The sequence below is a fragment of the Cydia amplana genome, chromosome 23, assembly GCF_948474715.1.
Source record: "Cydia amplana chromosome 23, ilCydAmpl1.1, whole genome shotgun sequence".
In the NCBI taxonomy this organism is placed as follows: Eukaryota; Metazoa; Arthropoda; class Insecta; order Lepidoptera; family Tortricidae; genus Cydia; species Cydia amplana.
The window spans coordinates 5,527,319-5,551,392 of NC_086091.1; the positions used below are offsets into that span (position 1 = coordinate 5,527,319).

The following is a 24,074-nucleotide window of genomic DNA, read 5'->3' on the forward strand; positions in this document are numbered from 1 at the left end:
ATTCAGCGCCGCCATACGCCATACGGACATATAACGTGATATAGTACATAATGTATAGAACAGAGATGTATATATATTATGAGGACTATTCTGAAACTGTTTGGAAGATGAAGGGAGAGATATTACATTTGCGTCTTTAGGCCCAAGATACACTTGTAAGTTTTACTTACGTAAGTAGGGACAAAGCTATTTGTTAGAATGAGATAACGATATTCATCTCTCATTCTGTAGTATAATTAGCTGTGTCCCTACTTACGTAAGTAAAACTTACTAGTGTATCTAGGGATTTAGTTTAGTTTTAGGTACTGTAATAAGAAAGAGGTAGTGGTCGAGTGGATGTGACGCCCGACTTTCAATCCAGAGGTCGCGGATTCAACTCCTGGCTCACACTTATGAGTTTTCCGGAATTAGCTCGTAAAGGCTCTCTTTGTTCTACGAAAACTGATGATAAAGTTGCATTTGATCCACCATGGTAGTAAAGTAAGTTGACGCAAATTTTAAGTTGTTTGTGTTGAATCGACTTTCTAGTTTCTAGTGATGATTTGGAATGATAAATATTGGATGATAGCGTTCATTGTGTTTTGAATTTTAATGTTTTTCAGTTAGTATTTTTCTTGTGGTAGTGTAGCAAAGTTTATTTAACCCTCGTGCCTAGAAACCCTCGCAATACTCAAGATGCCACTTTTCGAACTTCTTGTCGTTCGGTTTTGGAATCTTTCGCGTGCTCGGATATCAATATTAGCACGGAGGGTTAAATAATAATTTTGTCCCATTGTAAAACAAAAAACTATTAACATGCTACGCAGTACGCATCCGTATAGCATCTACGCCGTAGACAGCTACGGTCATAGCTCAAATATAACTTAAAAAAAAAGATTTTTCCAAAAACTAATGTTTATAACAACGTTTATTTCTTTTTCAAAATTACTTAGACTATTGCATCTAAACTAATATAATGTTAATATATTGTCAAAAATACAAATACAAATCCCTCTTCTGAAAATATAACAATAATATCACCGAAAAGTTGCAGAATAGATCTCTGGTACAGCAGCCGGAGGGGCGTGCGGTGTGCGGGAAGGAGATAAGCGGCTTATAGACCGGGACGGAACCATACGGGCGTCCTGCAAGTGCGAGCGGGTCGGCCAGAGTTTACTATATACAGCTGCTAACTTTACTGCGTACCGTAACGTTGGTAGTACTGAGGCAAAGGGGCTTATGATGTCCAACGAGTTCTTGGATTTTGAGTTCTATTGCGTTAATGTTAAGGTTCAAATTAGCTTGTAGTTGTATTGGCGGGTAAGCGAATAGTGTTGCTAGAATAAAATAAAAATACATTTTCCAGGGAATATCTACGGTACAAGTAAAGTTTGCGTCCGCTATAGCTATGTAGAACACAATTTACCGTGGCGTCTAAACAGCTAATTTTAAAAGAACTGGCTGGAGACAAATTTGAAGATTCCTTTTTTAAAAATGGCGACTGTTTGTGTTTTTGCGCTTAACCGTAGGTAGCTTGCGAAGTCAAAAAAGTACTGACCTTATTTTACAGTACATATGGGGCTACTTTTCCGCACTAGTGCGTAAAATAGCACTTTTCGTGTGTATGTCGAAACTTTAAAGTGCCATATGTACTGTAAAAGGTTGTTCGATACACGTGCGAATAGGTAATTCGCAACTCATCATTTATCGCCACTCGTTTCGAATTTCCTCTTTTTCGCACTTGTATCGAAAATAACTATTTCATTTCAAACCATTTAAACACGTTCAGATATTTAAGTTCATTTGGTGTAATATATGAAATATACCTACTGTATTTAATGGTTCTCTTGATTTTATTGATCAAAATGGTAGTCTTGCATACCTACTAATATTTTATAAGTACCTATGAATAATAATATTCATATACGCAACCTAAAACCCTGAAGTGTAAGTGAATATTTGTATCTAGAGATCTTTTGTACACAAAAACAAAAATTTAATGAAATGAAATGTATTAGGATTGTGGAGTATGTCTAGGCTAACTTTACAGTCTTCGCACCGACTTGAATAGAACAAAGTGAAGTGTCATTATAAACGCAGTATTTTCATAGAAATTAGACATTAATGATGACATGGCCACACTTTGTCATTGCAAATGGGGGGCCCCTTTGTTTCCCATTAAGTTTTAAGTAATAATGTATGTATTGTTTGTCATATTATCATGAGTCAAAAAACTGAAACTTTTAACTTTTCAGGATTTTCGTAAGGCTATCCTATAAGATAGGTTAGGGTTAGGTTTGTTTTATGGCAATCCTGAAAAAGTGACGCGTTTCTGAACCAAATGAATTATGACTAACGAAAACGCGGGCAAACAATACATTATGACTTAAAACTTTTTGGGAAACAATAGAGACCTTGCAAATGCCATTGTTGATTTAGCTTGGTCCTAATAGTCCTACGCTACCACTGTTATCTAGCAACCGTAAATGATATTTAAAAACTTATTTAATTATTTAGAGTTCTCCGGATTCCGTGAAATTTTAGGTTGCCCCTGCTCAAAATCATGAGAAGGTACACAGGTACACACTATTTGATTCCACTAGGAGATATAAACAGTTTTCCAATTTTTCCGAATCCATTAACACCGAAGTTGAAACCAGTTTCAAAAACTATGCTTTTTCCCTTACAATCAATATTTGTTGTGTACAAGATTGTCTGGAAGAGATCCCTTTTAGGAATAAGTACGCCTTTGTACATTGTATACTTTCTATTTAATTGTATTTTAACCTGTCTTCTGTACAATAAAGTGTTTACATACATACATACATGATTCATGATTCTGATTTCTGCGAAGGCACGACCTACAATTTCTTGGAAACCGAACAATACGAGAACCTGTAACGATTTCTTCTAATGCCCATATTTCCACAATAAATTTAAAATTCTTCTCCAATTAGCACCGTTCGCAGACGTATCTGCTTGTTAAAAGTTAAAGTTAGGGCACAGTCAGAAAATCCCAGACGGACCGACAATCTTCCTCCATTTTGAAACAAATAGGTAGTCTGTGTTTTTTACCAATATTAGGTTTGTGGTTTTGGCTGTCTCTGCACCAAGATGCGAACCGGAAGTACCTAGTTTTATTTTATATTTTATTCTAAATTGTAATTTTGAAATAGTTATTTACGATACAAGTGCGGAAAAGAGGAAATTCGAAACGAGTGGCGATATATTAAAACACGACCGAAGGGAGTGTTTTAAATCGACACGAGTTGCGAATTCCCTATTCGCACGTCTATCGTACAACGTTTTACAGTACATATGCCCCTTTAAATATTTGACATAGCAACGAAAAGTGCTTATATTTACGCACTAGTGTGGGAAAGTAGCACCATATGTACTGTAAATATTTACTGTTTTTTGTATATCACTTTGTTTGTTTTATATGGGTGCTCGCTTGAAATAAAATCAATTTATTTATTGTATTTATTTTTATATTATTTTTTTATTTATTTGTCTAAGTTAAGTATAAATGTGAGTTAAAGTAGGCCACCGACATTCGCGAGGGGCTTCTGCCGTTGACCCGGTGTTTGGTTACACACCTAATCTATACCTCCGTATGCTACTACTGCTTAATGCCCTATAAAAATATTACTAATTATAAGAAATACAATTAAATGAGCGATTTGACGTTTTTTCTTAAGTCGTTCCCTCAAGCTGAGGACATCATGACCTGTTGAAACCCAGGTTCCTCCGAAGACTTCTGTTTCTCGCTATAGTTCGTTTTTTTTAGCATTAGAAATAAGGTAAACAATCTTGATGTGTCTTTTAATTTAAAAACACATTTTAAAAATAAGTTACGGCAAATATGTAACAATTATGAATCTAATACGATCATTTATATTCTTCTGCTTTCATAAGTCATAGTTTTTGATTTTTAAAAAGCATTTTTCAATTAAAGACGTGTCAAGATCGCTTACCTTCTTGCAAGTTCTTTCTAATGCTAAAAAAAACGAACTATAGTGCATGAGAGTTTGGGAACACCATCTAGCGAAGGGAGGGCCCTTATGCATTGTGTCTCTAATGTGCCAAAATTACAATCGTGCCTCGTAGGTACGTAGAGAAACGCCAAAGCGAAAAGAAAAGGGTCAAACAGAAAACTGTGTTCACGTCTTTCCTGTAGACATAAACAAGAGTTCAGGGCTATAAAGGTTAATTTTCTTATTTAACCCTTATCCACGTGAAAAGGTTCTCCTTTTATTTAGAGAACTATAATAAAATCATTGTTTACATGCCCACAAGCTGTTAACTATTGCCCACAGGAGAGAAAAATGTACAGTTCGCGCGAACACACTACTTTTCTCTCCTGTGGGCAATAGTTAACAGCTTGTGGGCATGTAAGTAATGATTTCATCATAGTTCTCTAAAGAAAAGGAGAACCTTTTCACGTGGATAAGGATTAAATAAGAAAATTAACCTTTATAGCCCTTAACTCTTGTGTATGTGAACACGTTTTCTGTTTGACCCAAAAATGTTTCGGGAAGACAGAATCTAAGTTTGGACTAGCGTTTTCTATCGATGGTCACTTTGATTTTAACTTTTTACATAGGTAGGTACACTAGGTACGAAGTAGGTATCTATATATTTTATTGTGCAGGCCGGCACAATGGTGAAATGGGTATTTTGTACAATAACTTCCGAGAAATTCATTGGTAAATTGGTCCCTTGTTTTCGTAATTTTCATAATAATTATGCTTTCCCCCCACAGACCAACCCAAGGCGGTTTTCTGTGTTTCCCCCTTAAACGCACTTTTTAGTCCCTAGAATCGTCTTAGGCCCACTTGCACCATCCCACTAACCCGGGGTTAAACGGTTAAACCGTTTACCAAGTGTCAAATTGTACTTGTAACCATAGTAACTCCAGGCTTAACCGTTTAACCCCGGGTTTGTGGAATGGTGCAAGTGGGCCTTAAGCGGGTTATGTAGGTACTTTAATTTTCTCATACTAGGCAAAACGGTGGGTTTATAACGTTTATAAACGCTTCGCCAATAGTTTCTATATCATACAAGGGTGACAACATCGGTATTATTGTAGAAGGGGTAGAACTCTTGTATTGTTATCACTCCCCTGCTGAAACATTACTCTAACGACAGACCATTGTCACAATTTCGGCAGTTTAGTGCTGCAGTAGGCCTAGCACGGGGGTGGCGCGACAGTATCTCGCCCGCGAGACAGACTACCTCTTTAACCTAATAAACGCCATAATTTTTTTTATCCAGCGTGCACGTGTCGCCGGCGGTACGAAGTTACACCAAGTTTTGTCTATTTATCAGACCGCGGCGAAATGAGCCCATATCTCGCATGCGAGATAATGTCGCGCCCCTCCTGTGATTGCCCGGCCGCATTTTAAACACTAAACTGTGTTTCTGTTCTCCAGAATTCCAGATACCTACCCTATTTTCTCAAGGTTAGTTAATGCTTTTCGACTCAGGCGGAGATGAGAGGAGACGCGCAGGAATCAAAAATAGCATTACTTGTAATCCAGCGGAATGCAGAAGAGAATCTATTGGTTGATTCCCATACGTCTCATCTTCGCATCAGTAAGACTGTAGAAAGGCAGCCTAAAAAGTGTTTTAGAGAAGACGCGCGGGAATCAACAATAGCAGATTGTAATCTAGCGCAGAAAACTAATTTTATTAGTTGATTCCCGCACGTCTCATCTTCGCTTCAGTAGAGACTGTAGAGAGGCAGCCTAAAAAGTGTTAATATTATTAAAGTACCTACAATTGCGGCTATTATTCTAGAGGGTACCTAGAGTCCTACCTTTTAGAGTCTTGTCCTTCCTTGTATAGTCAGCAGTGTCACCATCAATAGTCTACCGATATGATGAGACCACGCGTCAAAAATATCCACCATTCTCTAATAATTACACGAAACGAGATATATTGTGTAAACTAGTACCAGAATAAGCCTTAAGGATTGGCCGATATTTTGACACGTTGGTTCTTTCTGTCATTGGGCGTTTTCATTTCACCTACCCCATACATGATGTGAGGAAAGTAACAGAAACGTGATCTATACATACATACATAGAATTGTTTAATCTTTAGTTTTATACCAGGGTTCGAACCCGTAATGTATTTTATAATTTTTTTAATAGGTATCTGTTACCTGACTCCTAAGAACAATATTCCAATGATAAGTTTTTGACCTCTTCAAATAAATAAGGTGCAGGAAACAATTTCGACTGCGAGGTAATTTTTTAAAAACTAATCGAAATATCGTCCATGTTGTACATTATTAACTATAGTCACATACAACACATATTTTTCGCTATCTGGACATATATATGGCTCTCTAGTTAATAATGTAAAATATGGAAGATATTTAGACTAGTTGAAATTAATATAAGAAATATAAGTATAAGTGGGTAGTATGCATTATGTTTAATTTTTTTTGTGATTACGACCTTTATTTAATAAGTTTAAGTTTTTGTTTAAGTTTTGATCAACCTTAAATTAACGAACTCGATTCGACTCGACGATTCTTCATTAAATATTTTGATAAATTTTAGAAAACACAAATAAAACAATTAAATTGTATTTTTATATGCATATATTCGGATTCAATATTTCAATAGCTATTTAATTCATACAACTTAACTTAAAAAAAATACACTGACTCGTATGCACCTAAATTAGCTATGTCCAAGCTTAATACCAACACTATAAATTACAATTCATTACATTATACCTACAAATTTGAAATTAATTTCAATTATTTCATCAACTAATAATCTCTTTGTGATTAATTTCATATTAAATGCGAATTGGATCACTAAAAGTGATTTAAATTAAATATAATACAACTAAAGGAATGTTCATGATATTTTTGGTGTGATGTGATCTTTAATGAGGCAAAAACACACTGTGCCGCGCCGTCAAGCGTCATACAGAGTAGGTAAAGCTTTGGTTTCCTCCGAAAGCGGTGCCGCGGTATAGCGGCCGTCTCCATACAAATACTACGACATCCATATTTAGCCGTATTATTTAGTATGGAGACGGCCGCTATATGACGGCACCGCTATCCTAGGAAAACCGATCTTAACGAAACTAATATATAGACCACCGAACGCTGAAAAGCGTGGTACGGTGTGTTTTGCGCCTAACAATGTAAATACAACAAAAAAACTTAATAAAATTTTCCGGTATTGCTTTTCTCATAAATTCAGCAGTGAACGATTTCCATAAAGATTTAAAAGGTTAATACTTTTAACCTTTCAATCAAATGTTAACAGTCCACTCAATAATAATTAAATACGATTACTTTGCAATAAAAAGAACATATAATTCATATGATCCTTAATTGCCCAAAGTAATAAGTTAGGAGTATTTAAGTATTAGACAATCACAGTTGCCCACTGGTCATAAAAATAAATCTTAAATTTAATCTAAACTATATAAGTCACATATACATCCGGAGCACACACATTTACAAATTGTTTTTAAAAATAAAACTCTTAACTTATTTACAGGATTAAAACTATATTTATTTATTTTATTTAGCGAGTTCTGTACTAACATAGCCTATTTTCTTTAAATATAATAAGTGATATGACTCAGGTCTTTTTACATAGGAAAGAGGCAAGTATATGAAAATGAAATCTCTATACATTAAACTAAAGTTAGTGGGTAAAACAATATGGCAAATTTCGATACAATTTCAATTAGGCCTTTTGATGACCAGGGTTTTTCTTTCGTTGATTCTCGTTATTTGGTAATTTTTAGTTTTAAACACTTTTTAATTTATTAGTAAATTATTATTCAAGCGAGAATTGAGATTATCGCTGTTCAGAAAGGTGTATTTTTAGTTCCAAATTTAGCGGTACTTTTAAGAAAATGAACAGTGTCCGTAATATGAATAAAGTATCTCGTTAATTTAAGAAAAAGTAACGCAAAAGTTGTCGTTTTAAGTTGATTAATGTGAGAATATTTAAGTAAGCGCAAAACGTAATCCCTCCCTCGCTCGAAACTTTAATTTACAAAAGAAACTTCGCCTCAATTTCAGCGCCGCCGGGAAATCCGCGCGCCGCCGCTCCGAGTTACCAAAAACGTTATTTTTGTTAACAATGATATGTCCTATAAACGTACATTCAAAACCCTTTAAAAGCTACCCAATATTCTGTAAAAAGAAATAATTTAGAACACGCTCGCGAATATTGAATAGCATTTTAAAGTTTAATGAAAATACGCGTCGAAAACAAGAAATAACGGGAGTTTCCGCGAGCGCGCTCGTTTTCCCGGCGGCTGACACACTATTTACAAAATAACCTAAGAAAGACTAGATACACTAAACCATGTTGATACCGTATTTTTCCGGCGCGAAGTAACTGTTACCGGTGTTGGAGAAGTTGGTTATTTGTGAAGCTTGGAGCATGCTCAGGTGTGGGGAGTTCTGGGACTGGTTCTCTGGGGACTCGGGGCCAGAGGAGAGGATGTTGTGGTGAGAGGGCCAGGCGGCGGTGGGCGAGGGGTTGCCGAAGGATACCTGGTTGTAGAGCTGGTTGCCGTTGGTGGTCAGGTTGTGGCCGTGGTGGCTGCCGTGCGACTGGTTGACGGAGGAACCGTTGAAGTATTCCATCTGTGGATAAAGTGAGTTATAAAAATTCAATACCTTTAAGTAAAACTAAGTTTAAATTTTTTTTTTTTATACACATATACAGTGTATTACTAAAAGAAATTAAAAACTAGCTTAAAAAACGTAACGCACAACGTATCAGCATTGCGATACAGCGAGGAAATGTCGCCAGCATCCTTGGTACAGTACAATGCCTCAAGGGCCTATTTTAGATTTAAGCTAGTTTAAATTAGATAGAATAAGTAATTTATAATTTACTACCGCTTTATTGATTTTCAGCTCTATGAATATATCTACCAAAGAGATAAATCATCTAGTATGCAAAATCTATTAAAATTAAATTTAAAAACCTGTTATTTTACGAGTGCTGCATTTTAACTTTCAATTAGCGAAAACCAGTAGCAGATATTAAATAAAGCAATCTTTTATTTATTGCTGCTGTTAACTAGAATTTTTATTGTTCGACGATAAGAAAGCTATTTTTACTCCTGTACGGATATGATGGTCGTTCTTGTCTACGTGACAGCGTGATAAAACGGTGTCCGTCACTTTCTTTCCCACGGTGTTAAACAGTGACAGTTATTTTATCACGTGGATAAAGATGGATAAAGCTATCCATAATAGGCTGGCTGTGGGTATATAAATTAGAAGACAAATGTCCCACTTAATTAACGGCAGAGTTTTAGAATGTTTAAAGTGTTTAAACCTAAACTCGGAGTATCCCACAAATGAAAGTTTTTGTAAAAGATATAAAATTCTGAATTTCAAAAAGTTCTGTGAAATTGTCTAACTTTGCCTTTGAGAGTTAATGTCGCCCATGTCGCCTAACCGTTGGACTAATCAGGTCACTAATGAATATTTTAGAACTATCGTTATTATTTTCTATGTAGGTATAATTACAAATAATAGGTAGGTACAATTACGATTCTATTATCACATCTATAATTACACTTTCACGGATGTAGGCCTCACATCCATCACCTCACAGAATCTCAGAGAATCTCAGAGAATCATGATTATTGATCTAGTTATTTAAAGTAACTTTTAATTCTTACCTGACTGGGATAATACGGGGAGTTATAGGCGCCCTGCCCATACCCTTGATGATGATGCGACGACGAATAACTTCTTATATAATCCGAACTGCCCGGCCAATGGAAGCTGTTGTAGCTGTCCGGGTGATAGACGTTCCCCGGCCCGTTCAGGCTTTGGGGAGTGATGGGAGGGGAGGGGGTGGTCATTATAGAGGAATTCGACCCTAAAGGCGTTAGATTCCCGGTTAATCTCGAGCTGTACTGGTCTTTTACCAAGCTGCTACCAAAAGACTTTTCAGAATAGTCCACCTTTCCTGAGTAATCCAGTCTTTTCGGGCTGGAGTATAATTCCTGTTTTGGGGTGACTCCGTATCCATGGACGTTTGAATCGTCTTTTCCACTTAATCGTAAAGCGTCATTGGAGTAATGGTGGCTTATGGACGATAGTGTGTTGTTTTTGGAGGAAGAGTCATAGTTTGGTGCGGACTCTTTCTTGCAGATAACATTTATTGGGGGACTCACAGAAGTGGTAGGGGTTATGGGTAAGTTAGGTGATGATGTAGCTATACTGGATGTGTTTGTAGTGAGACTGTTGCTTGAGCTGGTTAAGGACTTGGAGGTGGTGATTTTTGAGGAGGTGTTGGAGGACTTGAGGCTGGAGGAGATGGAGGTTTTGGAGCTGGAGGACTTGCTGGAGATCTGCGTGTTGGTCTGCTGCTGGAGCTGCTGCCGGCATTTTGCTCTTCGGTTCTTGAACCAGACCTGTTGGCAAAATGTTTTTATAAGTTTTTGCACTAATTTTAATAATTATACTAAATAACCGTAAACTATTATGGAGGAGACAGTCTTCATCATTGGTTTTAATGAAAGTTCAAAATATTTTTTGGAATATGTACAAAAATTTGTACGCAGGGTCTTAGGAGGATATCATATGCCTGACTTTTAGATTAAAAATAGGTAAGTCCGATTTAAATGATATTCCGTTATTTCAGGGAAGGATAGTTCATCATCACGCATAACATTAAGTAGTTTTGGCATCCTCTGGCATTCTTACGCGGAAAAAGTCTACCTACATAAAAAAGTAAAAGTTGCACTGGTACACAGATCATTTAAATTCTTAATAAATATTTGTCCTTCTAATCCTTAACTTTCGGTAACCAAGAAAAAAAATCTGCATGTTTTAAAATTGAATCTGCAGCACTGAGTACGACTGTACTTTAGTCGCGGACAAAACACAAAATGACCGCATGTGCAACAATCTTTTAACTAACTTCAACTTCGTCGACTGTACAAATGTGGTGCAAATTAAACAAACTACCGCCCTAACTACGCACTTCTCGCCTCATGAATCAGTCTCAAATCGCTGCGCAAACAGGGGAGAGTAATTTTATTGATACGCGCTACCAAGGGCACTCGGGTCACGCTAATTGGTTTACTCTTAACTAATGCAGTTGAAGACGAGACGCAAAAGCGAAGAAATACAAACAGACCAGCCAGCCTATTATGGATAGCTTTATCCATCTTTATCCACGTGATAAAATAACTGTCACTGTTTAACACCGTGGGAAAGAAAGTGACGGACACCGTTTTATCACGCTGTCACGTAGACAAGAACGACCATCATATCCGTACAGCTATCATGGTCGCATTTTTATCACCTGTCATCCTATGCGTCACTTTCGCACGTACGTATTTGTCAGAACGTGACAGTCATTGATAAAGAGCCGGCCATCTTAGCCTTACAGGATATATCTAATTTCTAATTTGTACGCAGTTAAAATATGGCATTTTTGTGAGAATCTCGTACAAAAACAAAGAGCGAGTCTAGATATAAGAAAAGAAGTACATACATACAATATTTTTAGCGTAAACAGCAGGGCGAAGTGGTTGATAAATACTTGCTACCAAGGGTACTGAAGCTACCTAAGGAACCTAACCTACCTACCTATTGATTTAGTTTAGTGTGACGTCCGTGAAAACAGTACACTTTGAGGGAAAAAGCGTAGGGAGGTAGGTAGGTTAGGTTCGTTAGGTAGCTTCAGATGCCCGAAGGGAAAACCACCCAGAAATAGGAGCCCTGCGAAGCGGAGCTCCGTCTAGTTAAGTTGTAAAGGAAGTTTTTTGAAAATAATGTTGCGTACGTTTGACTCTTTAAGCTAAGGTCAGCTTAATGTAGGACAAATGTCGTTAGAAATTTCGCAGTTTATACATTTTAAACTTAGGTCAACTGAACGTAGGAAAAAAAATCGTTAGTATTTTCGTGCACTAGCAGTATTGTACTTTAAACATTTCAATAGTAGGTTGATTAACCGTAGGACATGTATCTTTAGGAATTTCGTACATTAGACATTTTGATTTTCGATGTTCTATAAATGAAAGCCAAGGGTTGTAGTAATAAATAACCAATATAATTAATTTGATCAACAATGTACAATAAATATCAATAATTATCAAGACAACATTCTCGCTCGAAGTCAAGTACAAAAGTGAGGCGCGCCGGTCTTCTCCCTTCCATCACAACTTGGTGGCGTGAGAACCCGTCGGCCCACTCTGCTCGCTCGGATGTGACGTCAACCGACGTCATCAAGTGCTGCCACCTCGCGGCGACAACATCCGGCCCTCCTACGTACGCATTACGTCCCGAATGCGTTCAAGTCTGATGCATATGCTGCGAAGAAAACAACAAATTAGTATTCATCATAATCATACTTGCAAGGTTTTACCTCTTTCAAAGAGTGAGGTATACCACCGTGTCCTAGCTATTCCATCATCGGCTAGCTTTGACACCCGCACGCTCACTCTTAAGTAATGTGTGCTCAGGAGTCTATTATTCCTTCACCGGTCAATAAACTCACGTACACACATTACCAGTAACACATATCATGTACGCATCATGAACGATATTGTATTTACAGTTTTTGTTAGCTTTATTGTTCCATCAGTGGCCAATCTCATGCCAACCTTCACTGTAACATACACATATTCGTAGCATTATGCATTAGACACAACTTATAATCAATAGAATAATTACTGTAACAATTAGTGATGTACAATTTTAATTGTAAACTATATTTCATGTAATAAAATGATTTCAAAGAACTTGTTGTTTTAATATTATTATTTTTATTAGGTACCATTTTAATGATTGATACAAAGCATACCTGACAACATCCGGTTTACATATCCGGGGTTCCCTCGTCAACCTGTGCCTCAGCGATACGAACCCAGGGCTTCATATTCTCGGCACACGTGACGCCCTCGTAACGCCTTGCGGTCCTCTCAGCGCCTCGCATGTCTGCCACTTTGTACCGGTCGTGACCTAGTACCTGTACAACTTGGAATGGTCCCTTGAAAATAGTGTCACCTCCCACTACCTACTTACTTACTTACTTAACTAACCATAATATAAACACCCTCTTTAGATTTACCCTTAGAATATGGCCATGTGTTTTAGTCGTGATCGTCTAGTCTAGCGTTAGGACCCCTCGAAGTGAACCGCGGTACCCTAGGTTCTTTAATGAGTATCAGCTAAATTTTGGACTCTGATTTTATTTACAATTACCTGGACTTTGGGAAAAATATATTATGAAATTGGAAGCACATTTATTATGATGTTAACGAGTAACTTACTAGAATAATTTATTAAAATACAGAAATAGTACTGAAAGTTACCAGAATTTATTATTGTAATGTAAATGTTGTTATATTTTACTTCAAATAATGTTATTTAGGTAAATGCAGCATATATGATAATATGAATATAAAAGAAATATATTTGGTAAAATGAGTTTAAAAATGGGGTTGGTAAAAGCCTGCTACAATCTATTAAACCTCCGGGATAACATATGAGTAGCACTCCTGGGGTAAGCCCATTTACACCCTAGCATTTAATATTATTATCTACCAGCTTCTATTCGAAATATGCTACCCATACGCTCGATGCAGGATTGGGGGCTCCTAGTCCAATCAGCAAGGTCAATTGGAACTCCTACCCTACCTCTTTAGCCAGACGGGCTATGACCAACACTTCGGAACCTATGCGTACCTAGATGGCTATGGAAAGAAGTGTCAAAGTATCCATCAGTCATCAAAATTACTATTCTTTTTTATTTCAAAAGCTAGGGATGCGAATCCCATTTCCATTCCCCAGAACTAAAATATAAACTGTATTTCTAGTCTTTTAGAAGTATAAACGAAGTACTAAGTTTATTTGTTAAAAATATACTATATTTTATGAGACTGAAATATCAAGATGAGCATTATTTCACTCAAATCATCCTTTGGATTACTCTTGCCTGCCAAAGGTTCCCTAAAACAGCTAGACGTCGATTTTCTATCTCCGAATAGACTGTGTTCCTAATCCCAACTTGATATTTAAGATTTAATTGTGTAAATACCTTAGAAACATGATTGTAATACTCAGTACCTCATCTTTACACCAGAAAACCAGAATTTCATAAATAAAAATAGAGATAAGATTTTACGTTAATTATTTTCCCCAAATAATTTAAATATTGGAAGATCTAAGCAATTCAAACCCTATACCTATTTACGCACAATTTTAGTATAGCGAGACCGTAGTTGAAGTCCCTTAAAAAGAAAAATACATCAGTTTTACAGACCAAGACTAAAACGAACCCTAAATTCCGAATAATTAGTGTGTGAATTTACCCTAAACCTACCCTTGTCCCTACTCTAGTATAACCAAAGCACAGTTCGTACTTACCATCGACCTGGTACTTTGGAATATACGCAAGTGTATCCCTACTAAGAAGCTGTAAGAGTTCGGCGAGCGATTCCGAGAATGCAACCTAACAGCTCGTGGACTTGTCTCCCCCCATGGCGGGTTGCACAAAGGCAGGGTGGCAACATGGGTAAGACAGGGCCCTATTATGTATATAAGTGGTATAAATAAATATATTTAATATACGAAGCCTCCAAATACTGTAGATTTCAAATGGGCCCAGATTACTCCGGATGATGCGCACGTGACATCCCCATTATTCATCTAACAGCTGGACATTGGAGAGCTAAGGAGGGAGACGTTTTTCACCTTCTATGTTGGTAAAGAGAAGGTGCCAAGATAACCCTCATCTTGGAGCAAAAAGACTCCTAGACAGCTCACATTTAACACCGCAAGGGGTGAGCGGTCCAGTCGGACAAACAGTCAGTCCAAACAATGATCTGGTTTTAAACTATATAGCAAAAGACCCCATAGTAAAACACTAAAAATAACTAGGTTCAATTTTTACGAACCAAACTACTCACAAAATCAAACTGACTAAACACAGAAGTGAAATTCCCTTAAACACCGATATCTAAGTTCAGTTTTATGACGATATTGTCCCCACAAAACCAAACACAGACACGCTCTCCAAGCCCCTGTTATGCAACGATATTGTCCCTGCATAACGTGACGGCACTTAGAAAACACAGTGTAGAAAACTTCACTATAACAACACACAGTAGCAAAGAATCCCCGCAATAGCCCAAGTTCAGTTTTACGACGATATTGTCCCCGTAAAACTAAACACAGACACGCTTTCCAAGTCCCTGCTATGCAACGATATTGTCCCTGCATAACGTGGCGGCACTTAGAAAAACACTGCGTAGGAAACTTCACTATATTTAAATCCCGTACACGGTAACAAAGAATCTCCACAAAAGTCTAAGATCAGCTTTACGACGATATTGTCCCCGCAAAACCAAACACAGACACCATTTCCACGTTTAAATTCACCAGGATAATTCCCGGCAAAAACAAACATAGTAACAGTAGTAGAGGAACTTTGCTCACCGAATACTTAAACGCCCGAGAACCAGAGTCACTGCTAGCCGATGGTTGAAGAATGAATGAATACCGGCGGTCCGCTCCTGCCTTTTATACTCTTTTACTGGCGACATAATGGCGACATACTGGCGACATAACGGCGACATACTGGCGACATACTGGCGACATACTGGCGACATAATGGCGACATAATGGCGACATAATGGCGACATAACGGCGACATAACGGCGACATACTGGCGACACAATGGCGACATACTGGCGACATACTGGCGACATAATGGCGACTGGCGACATACTGGCGACATAATGGCGACTGGCGACATACTGGCGACATACTGGCGACATAACGGCGACATACTGGCGACATAATGGCGACATAATGGCGACATAACGGCGACATAACGGCGACATAATGGCGACATAACGGCGACATAATGGCGACATACTGGCGACATAACGGCGACATACTGGCGACATAACGGCGACATACTGGCGACATAACGGCGACATAATGGCGACACAATGGCGACATACTGGCGACATAACGGCGACATACTGGCGACATAATGGCGACTGGCGACATACTGGCGACATAATGGCGACATAATGGCGACATAACGGCGACATAACGGCGACATACTGGCGACATAACGGCGACATACTGGCGACATAACGGCGACATACTGGCGACATAATGGCGACAACGGCGACATAATGGCGACATAACGGCGACATAATGGCGACACAATGGCGACATACTGGCGACATAACGGCGACATACTGGCGACATAATGGCGACTGGCGACATACTGGCGACATAATGGCGACTGGCGACATAATGGCGACATACTGGCGACATAATGGCGACATAATGGCGACTGGCGACATAATGGCGACATACTGGCGACACAATGGCGACATAATGGCGACATACTGGCGACATAACGGCGACATAACGGCGACACAATGGCGACATAATGGCGACATAACGGCGACATACTGGCGACATAACGGCGACATACTGGCGACATAACGGCGACATAATGGCGACATACTGGCGACTGGCGACATAACGGCGACATACTGGCGACACAATGGCGACATACTGGCGACATAACGGCGACATACTGGCGACATACTGGCGACATAATGGCGACACAATGGCGACATACTGGCGACATAACGGCGACATACTGGCGACATAATGGCGACTGGCGACATACTGGCGACATAATGGCGACTGGCGACATAATGGCGACATACTGGCGACATAATGGCGACTGGCGACATAATGGCGACATACTGGCGACACAATGGCGACATAATGGCGACATACTGGCGACATAACGGCGACACAATGGCGACATAATGGCGACATAACGGCGACATACTGGCGACATAACGGCGACATACTGGCGACATAACGGCGACATAATGGCGACTGGCGACATAACGGCGACATACTGGCGACACAATGGCGACATACTGGCGACATAATGGCGACATAACGGCGACATAACGGCGACACAATGGCGACACAATGGCGACATAACGGCGACATACTGGCGACATAACGGCGACATACTGGCGACATAACGGCGACATAATGGCGACACAACGAGACAAACATTAATCAGAAAGTACCAGGATACCATGACTGAGGAAGAGGTCATTTGCCCCGTACCTATTAGCGATATGCAACCGACGACCAGTGATTTATCAAGACAAATGTTTACCAAAAGTACCAGGCTACTATAACCGAGGAAGAGGTCAAAAGTCGTAAAGTTCGATGCTACCAAGATCTATCCCTTTCACGCTTGCGTCTTAGAGAAAGACGGAGATATTCTCAATGACGTCTACGCACACATTCACAGGCAATAGTTGGGTAGCCAGTTTGAGTAGACTAAATTAGAATAAAAAGGAACGCTTTATGGCCCCTCTACACGCACGAACCTGCAAGCATTATTTTACTTTGAGATACTTTTAGTCTCTTTCCGAAAAACACTCCTGTGTGGAAGTATTTTACGTTCACCAGTAGCAAACATACTCAAAACATAGCGGGAAGTTTAAAATCTTAGGCGTTTTGGACTGTTTGTATTGACTCTGTACTAGGAGTTCAGACTCCAATACGACCGAACGTCACGCTGTCAATGTCACTGTCATTCTCAATGCCAAAGTTCACATATTTAGTTTAGTTTCAACTTGAGATGATTACTTTACGCAATTTATTGATTTAAATAGCGAAAATTTTATAGTGTGTTATATATTTAACGAGACCACAAGTGGCAAAATATGAAAAAGTGTGCTTCAAGTTGTAATTGTTACACTATCCATTGGAATCATGTATGAAATATGCGACTGAAAGAGATTTTAGTATACAAAGTATTTCTTTCTAGTTTGTGTGTTTTGTAATGAACACATTAGGTTAATACTAGGTATGTAATAGGCATACGACCAGTCACATCCGCCCCCGATTTAAGTGTTTTATGAATTACAACAGTAATTTGTAAAAAACTTCAATCTACTCTAGATTAGTCGGAAATATCCCCCCCTTTTCTAAACGTGTAGTGTGTGTCTCAATACTAAGTGACCGTTAGTGACTCAGCTTTGTAATCAGTCCATCAGAACTCTGTCAATGAACCATGACAGCCCTTTCCCCAGTCACCTCGCTCCGCCAAAGATAACCAGATTGTGGGTCTGGCAGGTTACTAATTAACCCGTTCTTGCTAGCTCAACCCGGCAGCACGGGTATTACTCCTGTCTCTACCTTTAGCGCCGTACACTTCCGTAGAAGAGCATCTGATGAGACAGCAAAAACTTCCATGCAAAACGAAGAGACCTTTAATTTTTATAAGTACGGAGCTTTCAATCTCCATTGCCAGAATTCAAACCAAACTTCATTGCCTTATCACCCCCAGCCACGTTTTCTTGGCGTATGTCTCGTATTTGAATAAAATACACCGACCTTTAAGTTTGTTTGGGTGTGTTTTTTTTTTTATAGAAAACAAACTTAAAATTGACACAAGTACCTCAACATGATACGATAAACATATAAAATCAAAGAATCATTAATCCAAATTAGAAAAAAAAATTGACAATAATTATAAGTCATACCACCAATAAAACAACATAAAAGTGTGAATACATTAAATAATTAAATAATTATAACCTCTTGAAAAGAGCCTCGCCCTTTCTGGACGCTCACGGCTCATCAGAATATGTCGAATGCCGATATATCTCATCCAAGACGAGTGAGTGGTTTCGTGAAAGTTTTATTACCTTGTGGAGTACTAGCCATAAAAATCTACCCTGTAAATGGGTTAATCCATTGGATTTTAACCTACTGATAAGATTTTTCCTGGCTAGTTGTGTTTCCCCTTCCCACCCCTGATTGATCCCCTGAAAATACCGACAAATCTAGTTTGATTACACTCTAGCCTATGTCTATCTGTAGCAATCCATTTTTTCCAATAAAGGTACATACGTCCACTAGGCATCCATCATCTCATATCCATACATCCCTCTCATAAATCCACATAACTAATAATTATAAGCACTCAACGCATTCCTCCTCAGTTACACTTTCACACGATTGAAACAGACAGCCAAGGCGTTGTCATGTAATCAAAATGAAATAATAGAAATCAAGCCTATAGTTACATATGCACTTGAAACAAAAAAAAACAATACCGTCCTATCCAAATAAAAGCCCATTATTTCTAGTTTTAGATGGTTTAAAAAAAAGTCCATTATATTTATAGTCCGATATGATAAAAAAACTTGGCACTCATCCAGAGCCTACCCTATTTTTAATTTTTCTTGTTATTTATTAAACATGATCTATTTAGGGAAAGAAAAGAAACATTAAGATAATTAACCGCAGGTGGCAGAGAAAACGACCCTTCTGCGTATGATTTTAAGTGCTAAGTGAAAATAAATAAGGATAGAGAATAATGATCTGCACAGGCGTCTGCAGAGTGGAAGGTTTGGGTGAACAAAATAACGACCTCAGATGGTCTCGGCCCTTAGTCATGAGGATTCGAGAAAAGAACAAGCGAATACTACTGCTGACTGTACATACAATTAATGGAATTAATTTTGAGAAGCGCTATTATATTTCACTGTCAAGCCCAGATAATTTATATGGCTGTTTGCAGCGCGCAAATATTTCTTTAAAATCGCCGAACCAATAACCGTGTACCGGCTGATTGTCATACGATTCCGACCTAAGCACTTTAACACTGGGTAACTTTGTTACAAGGCTTTGTTCGCCTCTTATAATAAAAAAAAAAATACCCGAACAAAACTAGAATGAGTTTCGTACATTTAACTCGACTCTACTTGTACTTGTACATTTCCTTTATACAATTAGCCCATTGGGTAGTCAAAATATTTCAAAACGTGTTTACGAATAAACAAAAATATCTGGGATACCCAGCCCCGCTAGAAATACATAATTATAAAACTCGATCCCCCCAGAGTCAAGCCCCAACCTGATCGATTCCTCGCCCCCGTAATCCCCAAATAGAAAACCCCATCGAAATCGTTAGAGCCGGCTCCGAGATCCCTGAAACATACAAACACACATGAACTGCTCGTTTAAAGATATAAGATAAGGTTCAAAGCCAGAAATCCGAAGTTAAGATTTATCAGAAGTTATTTTCCAGTACAAATACTGATCACCTATATGACTTTTATAATGATGATGATGATGATAAATCATAAATACTAGTAAACTACAATATGCGGCTAAACATACTCAAATAACGATTTATTTTATGAACTTTATAAAGGAATCTACTCCGTTTTTTTTTCTAAGGTGACCTGTCGCACTTACGTTGACACCAAATAGCTATGCCCTACAAACATACAACAATGCTATCCCTTCATGTTAACTGGGGTTTTTGAAATCGACAACATATTTTGCGCGAAACAATCCCCTTTTTTTATACGATTTTAACTACCTCATATTAAATTATAATGAAAAAGATAAGTTTAAAAAAAATTGAATTTCCTATTGAACATTCAAAAGCTTATGTTTAGGTATTTCTTCTTGGCCTGTATCTTCTATCCCGAAAATTGTGTCTTGAAAGTTCTCTGTAGTCCTTAGGATGGTAGCCACAGGAACAGTAATGCTTGTTGTTTCTTAGTTACACTAGCAGCTTGAAGACTGGATGCTGTCTCTTCTCCTCCAAATCGATGGCACAACCATCTTGTCCAGTTTATCCGGTTGCCAACGGGCATCGTGACTAAAATATCCAAAAATTCCGAAGCCTTAGTATGCACTTATACACATAACTCACTGTAACACTAAAACTTTTCTCAACGTTTATCTCACTCAATTTGAATATCGTTAGTTTCGTTTTTCACTTCACCTGAACTGGTTTTAACACTTATATTTACACTATAAAACATTCAATAAAACCCGATTCAATGCTTTTAAACATCTAGGTATCTTGAGAACTAAGTAGGTACCTAGGTAGATAGATAGGTAGGTAGATAGGTAGGTAGATAGGTAGGTAGGTAGGTAGATAGGTAGGTAGATAGGTAGGTAGATAGGTAGGTAGATAGGTAGGTAGATAGGTAGGTAGATAGGTAGGTAGATAGATAGGTAGGTAGATAGGTAGGTAGATAGGTAGGTAGGTAGGTACGTAGATAGGTACGCAGATAGGTACGTAGATAGGTACGTAGATAGGTACGCAGATAGGTACGCAGATAGGTACGTAGATAGGTACGCAGATAGGTACGTAGATAGGTACGTAGATAGGTGTTCCTTAACCACTGAGTACTGACCGTAATTTAATTCATAACTCGTCTTTGTTTCATAAAATATTTTGTATTGCTAATAAAAATACCTCAATATACCACGTCACTTAAACAAATTACATAAAATGAAGCTCTAAAATTATCCTAAATACAGCAATAAAATTGCAAAATGTCTCATAAATTCACAATAAAAATTAAAACATTTTTCACTACCCAGGCTTCGAACTCGAATTCATAAGCATTTTCTCCATACATTCGTCCGACACTGAGACCGCTAGGCTAACTGAACATTGAGAAAACTGGACAAATTTAGCAATGGGTTTCACAGAAACACTTTTACTTGTTTTGATTTATTTTTCAAGTAAATTAAGCGCATATTTACTAACAAAAAGATTTTTATTTATAAAGGAAACAAAATGGAACGCAAACAATTAAATGGTAAATACGAACACTTTGTACCTACAATCCACACAAACAAATCACACGGAATTCTTTATAAACCCGCTATTGAACGAGAAAAAAGCATGTGTTTAATATTTTGGAACATTCGAAGGATTGGAATTAGAATGCAAATCATTATTATGTAATGTGAACCGGCGATTTTAGATACTTTTTCATATACGATCGTAACCTACAATTGTTCCGGGTCTAATTGTCAAAATATTTGTACTTACGTGTTATTTCTTGACTATTTTTCACCGCTGTACGTATGTACACTGCACTAAAGCACGTAAAATAACCACTTTAATGTAAATTTGCCACAGGAAAGTACGTGAATTTAATTCTTTGTTTACAAAATGGACTCGTACACTGCGTGTCTTGCGTTCGCAAGATAACTCCTTTTTTCACTCAAAATACGCGTTTTCACTCACTAAGAACCTTCTCTGAGTAAGCATCTACGTCTATTTTTGTTCAAAACACTGTATATTCCATTGTAATACTGCCTAATAACATATTTCTGTCCAAAACAAAGTTGACCCGTTTACAAAACCGACACGTTTTATTTTAACACGATTTGACCAGATATCATGGCCGTAATTTGTTAACACGCACTTAACCTAAACTTTACAGCTATCCGTATTTATCTTACATAAAGATTTTCATTAAAAGCAGGCCAGTCTTATTTTTCCATTCCTTAAAAACAAAAACAACCTCCATCTTTACAATAACTTTGACAACTGACAATAGTGACAATCGTTCCAGAGGGCTTATTTTTACGTTCTAAGTATAATTTGTCAAGCCACGTTTGTCTGTAGCAATGGCGGCAAACTTAAAAATGTATGCGTAAAACCCGGTCTTTCAGAAGTAAAACTTGAATCCCGCGCGATCTGCTAAATTGTATTTTATTTTATTTATTTTTAGAAACTATCCCTTTTATATTTCTAGCAATCTAAACGGACAATATCAACTAATATACTTGTTTTGTTTGCACTTATTGTCAAGCGGCAACTCCATTACTGTTACTATATCTATGTTCGCCATAGATGGTAGAATCCTATAGACGCGCTATACGTGGACGTTCAAAAGAGACAAAACATTCGCAACGCGTCACTATGATTGGTCCTAACACACTACCGCACCGCACCGCGACCTCGGCTTCCGAACTATATTAATAATGTTAATGAATCTGTCAAAATTGAAACTAAATAAATCTAGGTTTTCGGAGAATTTCTAGACTACTAACGACATCTATATTACATAACTAAAAATATCAGAAAGAAGAAAGAAAGAAATCAAACTGTAATTTGACAACAGACGGAATTAGTACTTGATTTTATGACAACGGTTGGAATTTTCTGCTTAAAAATTAATCTGTATTTATCTATGTTCATAAAGTAATGACTGGCAATCTATTTATTTATTTATTCCTATGCTAAACGAAATTGATCGTGTAAACTCACTTTTACAATGGACCGCATACACAATGTGACGAAATGATAACACATGCTCTAACGCACCCGACAATACACCAAACCAACAACACAATATGGTCGTGTTCATTTGTTTACCTGTGATTGAATTTAAATAAATAAAAAACAGCAAAGATTTTGTTGTTTTAATACGTATTTTATATTAATAGACACATTTTACAACTAGAAAATCAGAATATTTGATGAAATCGGAATGATACGGAACGTTCGAAGACATTTGTCTATAGTAACTTTAGTGTCTGTCAATTTTCTAAGTTCCGTTGTATTTCGTACCTCTCTTTGTGTGTTTTCTCTTCAAAACCTTTAAAGAAGACGCTTTAGAAGTTTACGATGGCTAAATTAAATCGCTAAACTAATTTTAAGAACAAAACTATAACGCTAAGAATGTCTGCAAAAGTTTTATATGTTTTCACCTGTAGTGTCATGGCGGAATCCGACAAGCATACTACGAGTCAAATGAAATGGAAAAACAAAATTACCGAATGAACACGTGTTTTCTACTTGTCTCATCAGTTCGACGATGTTTCTTGTGTTAACAAGTGAATTTACAATCTAAAACAAAGGCGGTTTAATGTGTCTAACTACTACCAAAGTGAAAGAAATGTTGTTGAAAGTTTAAAGACCGTTCCTGCAAACAAGGTAAGATTACGTTCTGGTTTCTCCTTTTTTAGACGACTCACTCCTGTGGAGACCCTGTAAAATATACTTAAATATCAGTTAACGGAAAGTAATTTCGGTCGCAATTTGACCTAAGTTTCTATAAATAAACCTACTTTTCTGGCCGATCCTCTGTTCATTACAGACTAACTTTTTATATGGTTTCCATAGTTTGTTATGATTCTACTTATAATGCTTATGACTAATGTATCCTGTTGCCTTATTTTTACTCTTTGTACAGCAATTTAACCACATTTCTTCTTGAAAAACTGAAAGAGA

At 37.7% G+C, this 24,074-nt stretch overlaps 1 protein-coding gene across 1 annotated transcript in view; it reads right to left on the reverse strand.

Moving 5' to 3' along the window:
• Positions 1-7,268: 7,268 nt before the first annotated feature.
• Positions 7,269-24,074, reverse strand: part of LOC134658813 (homeobox protein OTX1 B) — a 96,650-nt gene continuing 79,844 nt past the window's right edge. Inside the window, exons 4-5 of the mRNA XM_063514476.1 lie at positions 9,670-10,410; positions 7,269-8,617 (exon numbers count right to left, since the gene is read on the reverse strand). Of these exons, the coding sequence (XP_063370546.1) occupies positions 8,327-8,617; positions 9,670-10,410 (1,032 nt within the window). The 3' untranslated portion in view covers positions 7,269-8,326. The remainder of the gene's footprint in view (positions 8,618-9,669; positions 10,411-24,074) is intronic.